General features: G+C 41.5%; 1 protein-coding gene across 1 annotated transcript in view; it reads left to right on the top strand.

Annotated features, from left to right (window-relative positions):
* LOC101849241 (carnitine O-palmitoyltransferase 1, liver isoform) overlaps positions 1-4,487 on the top strand; it is a gene marked incomplete in the record, with an annotated part of 26,408 nt that overhangs the window by 3,475 nt on the left and 18,446 nt on the right. Inside the window, 1 exon segment of the mRNA XM_013087896.2 lies at positions 908-1,141. Within this exon segment, the coding sequence (XP_012943350.1) occupies positions 1,017-1,141 (125 nt within the window).

The following is a 4,487-nucleotide window of genomic DNA, read 5'->3' as shown; positions in this document are numbered from 1 at the left end:
CCCCCCCCCCCCCCCCCAACAACAAAAAACAACTATCCAGCTGCAAAGTGATAAAAAAAATCAAACATTTTGTCCTACTCGAGGTCCTTCTTCCGCTTCCCCGTGGGTGAACAGGGGGCAACAAACCCACAGCAGGTCTTCGAAATCGCATATCTTGTCTACCCTAAACGGTTGTATTTGGCGAATGAAAGAGGCAATCGAGAAATTGATTCCAAAACTACAGTTAGAAATCATGAACACAGCTGGTCCAAAGGGGACCCAATCTTTTGCTGGTCCAAAAGGAATTCACCCTGTCTTGCTGAAGCACTCACTCCAATGACCTCACACCTAGACCACAGCGTCACCGACATTGCTTGACACTATCAGTGAGCCTGAGCCCTCTGACCCCCTCGTCCACTGAAGATGTTTAGCTTATCGTGTTGCGGTAGTAAATGTTGAGCGTATATTCGTAATTGTTCCCATAAAAAGTCAAACAAATACATGGACAATGAACATAATATTCATGTTTATCGGTTGTCTAGGGATTAAGCTTTCGGACTCATCTTCGTGAGATTGCGGGTCCAGGTACAATGTATAACCTTATGCAGTTGCGAGCGCCGTAAAACCCCATACTAAAACATACTAAGGGTTCAGGTATTTGAGGCTTAGTAAAGCTCGACCGACGTTGTGTCCTTGGGAAATGCACTTTACAAGATTTTTTTTTCTTTTGGCTCTGTACTATCGGAGATGAACTTTAAATTCGGAAATTTCACCTCTTTAATAATCTTACTTTGTTATAAGGGGTGTCAAAGCTATACAGTTTCACTCCTTTTCCATTGTTTTCCCTGAAATAAATTAACTGAAGGCATTATACACGTTGTGTTCATGCTGTTGGGGTTATATTGTTTAGTTGTTGTTGTTTTTTCAGCAAATGTCCCAAATCGAAAGATTGTAAACTTTACACAAGGGACGCTCATCACAAACCACGCCCATCACAAGCCACGCCCATTTTCCCACGGCTGACCAGTGAGTGACGTATGACGAACCAGGTGGAAGCACCGACGCCACGCCCCCGCTACGCGTGGCCCCGCCCCGCCTCTCAAAGTAGCCGCCATGGGTCAGGCTGGATGTCACGACTATGGCGCAATGCTCCTGTCTATAGGTAAGACATGAATGACCACTTATTTCATGAGTCACGACGCAGTGGAATAAGACGCTTTTCAATTTTGGGGCATGTGTGGTTCATGGTATCATCTTGTTCATTTGTCTGTCTTTCAATTGAAAAAAAATTACAGTGTAAATCTATCTTGAAAAGAAGTCGAGATATTTGCGATTGAACGAGGTAGGGTCGCCAGGTTTTGGAAATAACTAGCGAGAAAATGCCAGCCAAAGTTGGGTGATTTCCATAGCTTGGGAGTCCTTGGAAATTGAAAATTCACATGTTTGTATCATTAATCAACGTTTTTCACTAAAGTCCACACAAAAATGTTTCTAAATGGACATAAAAGATTCTGATGTTGAGCCAAAAAACACAAATTCGATCAAAAGTGCCAGACCGGCTGAAAAATGCCGAAATCTACGATTGCATTATTTTGACGAGCGCATGATTTCACCACGATACCTCACATATTGTTGGGGGTTTTTATTCGTTTTTAATTACATATGATTTTATTCTCACTTTATCTGTCGCTTATACCGTGAGGTGTCGGTGGATAGTAAGAGACGTCGGTCTGGCTTTTGCCAACTGGATCTGAAAACCTCTTGGAGCCGGGAAATGAGACATTTTATGTGTACTTTACCGCTTCAATCCACCTTTTTCCTGGGTCTTCCTCTCGGTCTGTACCCAGGTATTAAAGTCTATGATTAGTTTCGTTTTTATGTGAAGAGAAGCAGCACATCGACCTAACAACTTGTCAGCAAGTCGTTAAAATGTACTAAGCCCAGAATGAGAAAGCAGTATGTTTCAGGAGATGGAAAAATCTGTTTCATTCTTTTAACAGTTGCACCTACTTTGTGTATCTTTTCTTGCTTCTTTTTTCTCTTCATTTAGAATTCAAATTTTGTTAAAAACACCCCTTGAGCATATGCAACCGATGCCATAAGTTAAGAAACTCCAATAAAATGTTTTAAAAAATCAGAATTCTGGGGTTATTGCATTTGAACAACTGGCCGAGGATTGTCATTTAGTTGTTGCTGCTGTAGATGTTCACGCCCCCATTGACACAATTTAGATCATTAAGGAGATGGAAGGTTTTGCCCTTGTCTGTCATGACCAACCCGGGCTGAGAGGAATACAATGTCACAGTTGACAGACGAGTTTTACTCGATTTAAAAAAAAAAAACACCCAAAACCCAACCTCTCCACTCAGGATTCGAACTCATATCGCCTGCGCGCGGCGACAGCAGCATTTGGAGCACCTTGTTTGTAAAAGGCAAAAAAGGAGTAGGGAACCTTTTTTTTTTTCAATTAAAGCAAATTTAAGCACCCTTTTTAAGGACACAGCACGGAAGCGTGCCGTCCAATTACTATCGCCTTTCCTGATATCTTTATGTTTCTTAAGCCCCAATGCATGAAGCACTCAATAAATATAGTGGCTGAAGACGTGAAATATCCTTGAGATAAGATCCATTTACTTTCCCCACTCAGCCAAGATAACAACTGGACCACGAAAGTATGGCAGAGAATGAGCAAACAAAAAAGTTAATAATAACAAAGTACATATCATTGGACAAAAGTCATACCATATTGAACAGAACTGTAACGAATTACGCAAAACTGTACGACATGTGTGCCAAACTCCATGCACTTATAGGACAAAAAAAGGAAATACTTCCAATTGCGAAAAAAAAGGTGTATTCAATCGAACAGAATTGTAACAAACTATAGAAAGACACCTGCCGAATCATACAACACTGTACTAAACTATGCAGAATTATAGCAATCACTGGTAACTATACGAAAGTTGTTTTGCTGTTGTTGTTGGCTTTTTTTTCTTTTCTTTGGGGGGGGGGAGGGGTTGGATTTTTTGGGGTATGGTTTGTTTTGTTTCAAGAAAAAGATGCAAAGTTGTGCAAGTTCATAAAAACTTGACTTAAGCTAAACAAAACGGATAGGATTTACCCTGCAGTTATAATTATTTTCATCATTTACATTTTCATCAACACAAATTAGGTTGAGTAAGAGGCGGGCTGTTTCAACCGCGTTTGCCCAGGCCAATCCCGTAAGAGCGTGTGTATGGAGGTGGGGGGGGGGGTTGAAAGCAATGTCCCAGCAGAAAGATGGATATACTGGATAGAAATTCTCCCCACAAGAAATCGAACCCGTGTGTCTTCAATGCGGGGGCGAAGCGCCAAAGCACTACGTCGTTTACAAGATCACATGCCGCTCAAAAAGGCTTTCTGGAGGTTTATTCTACGTTATGGTAAGGGTTAGACGCCCCTGTCAAAAATATAAATAAATGAAATAACAGGATGTAAAATAGATGGAGTAACATAAAATAATATTGCTGCTGCGGTCAAGACGATTTATACGAACCTGAGGAAATGGAAATGTAATCTTTTGACCCCCCCCTCAATTCTTTTAAGTAAGTTAAAAGCTTCTTTATTGCAGCGACAATATGTAACCCCAGGGAGGGTATGCGCACTTTATCATTTAATTTCCAAATGGAGTTCTTAAGTGTACTTTTACCCAAACTTGCCAAAGTTTCCAGGCTCAAACCCGGTCCGTGGCGGCAGGTCCAACTTTCTCTTTTTCTTTCCCGTCCTTTTCCTCTTCTTCGTTAAATCTTTTTTTTTTTCAGGGTTTTTTTTTCAGTTTGCCATCCTCCCTCATGCAATCTCCTTCTGCCACCACCCCTGATCTTAAAGATAAGATCGAGAACCTATTCTTCTCGGATAAGGACGAAAAATCTCGGAGTGTCCGTGCACTTACTGTGCTCGTTTTGGTTTGGCGGTTGGAAGTCGTAGAAGAGTAGGCCGTAAGACCGCCATCCGGGCAAAATTCAAAGTTTTAAGTCCCTTCCACAAAAAATATCCTTACCACACCAGTAAAATTATTGTAAGACACCCCAATTACACCTTTCTTAATTCGTTGACCCCGTCTTACCTTTGGAGCGTGATAACATCAAGGAAGTCAATATCTGAAGGAGGGATAGTAGTATGTATTTGGCCAATTTACTTCCTCTACGTGTACCGCCCAGGCAAAACTGTTTCATGTATGGGTGGTTGGCGGGAGGTCTAGGACAGTTTGCTCTCTTGCAACATTTCAAATCTTTGGCTTTTATGTGACCTTATTGTGTTGCAAGTGCTGTAAAAAGCTTACTATACTTAACTTAACTGTATCATGCATACTGCTTTAACTCTTAGAGATAAAAATACCCCCCACCCTTAGTGTACAAGAAACCCACCCCATGCGCATGCACACGCACACACAGACACACACACACACACACACACACACACATACACACACACACACACTCACACACACACTCACACAGACACACACA

Source organism: Aplysia californica, unplaced genomic scaffold (assembly GCF_000002075.1).
Source record: "Aplysia californica isolate F4 #8 unplaced genomic scaffold, AplCal3.0 scaffold00656, whole genome shotgun sequence".
NCBI lineage: Eukaryota > Metazoa > Mollusca > Gastropoda > Aplysiida > Aplysiidae > Aplysia > Aplysia californica.
This window is presented reverse-complemented; position numbering and strand designations above follow the sequence as displayed.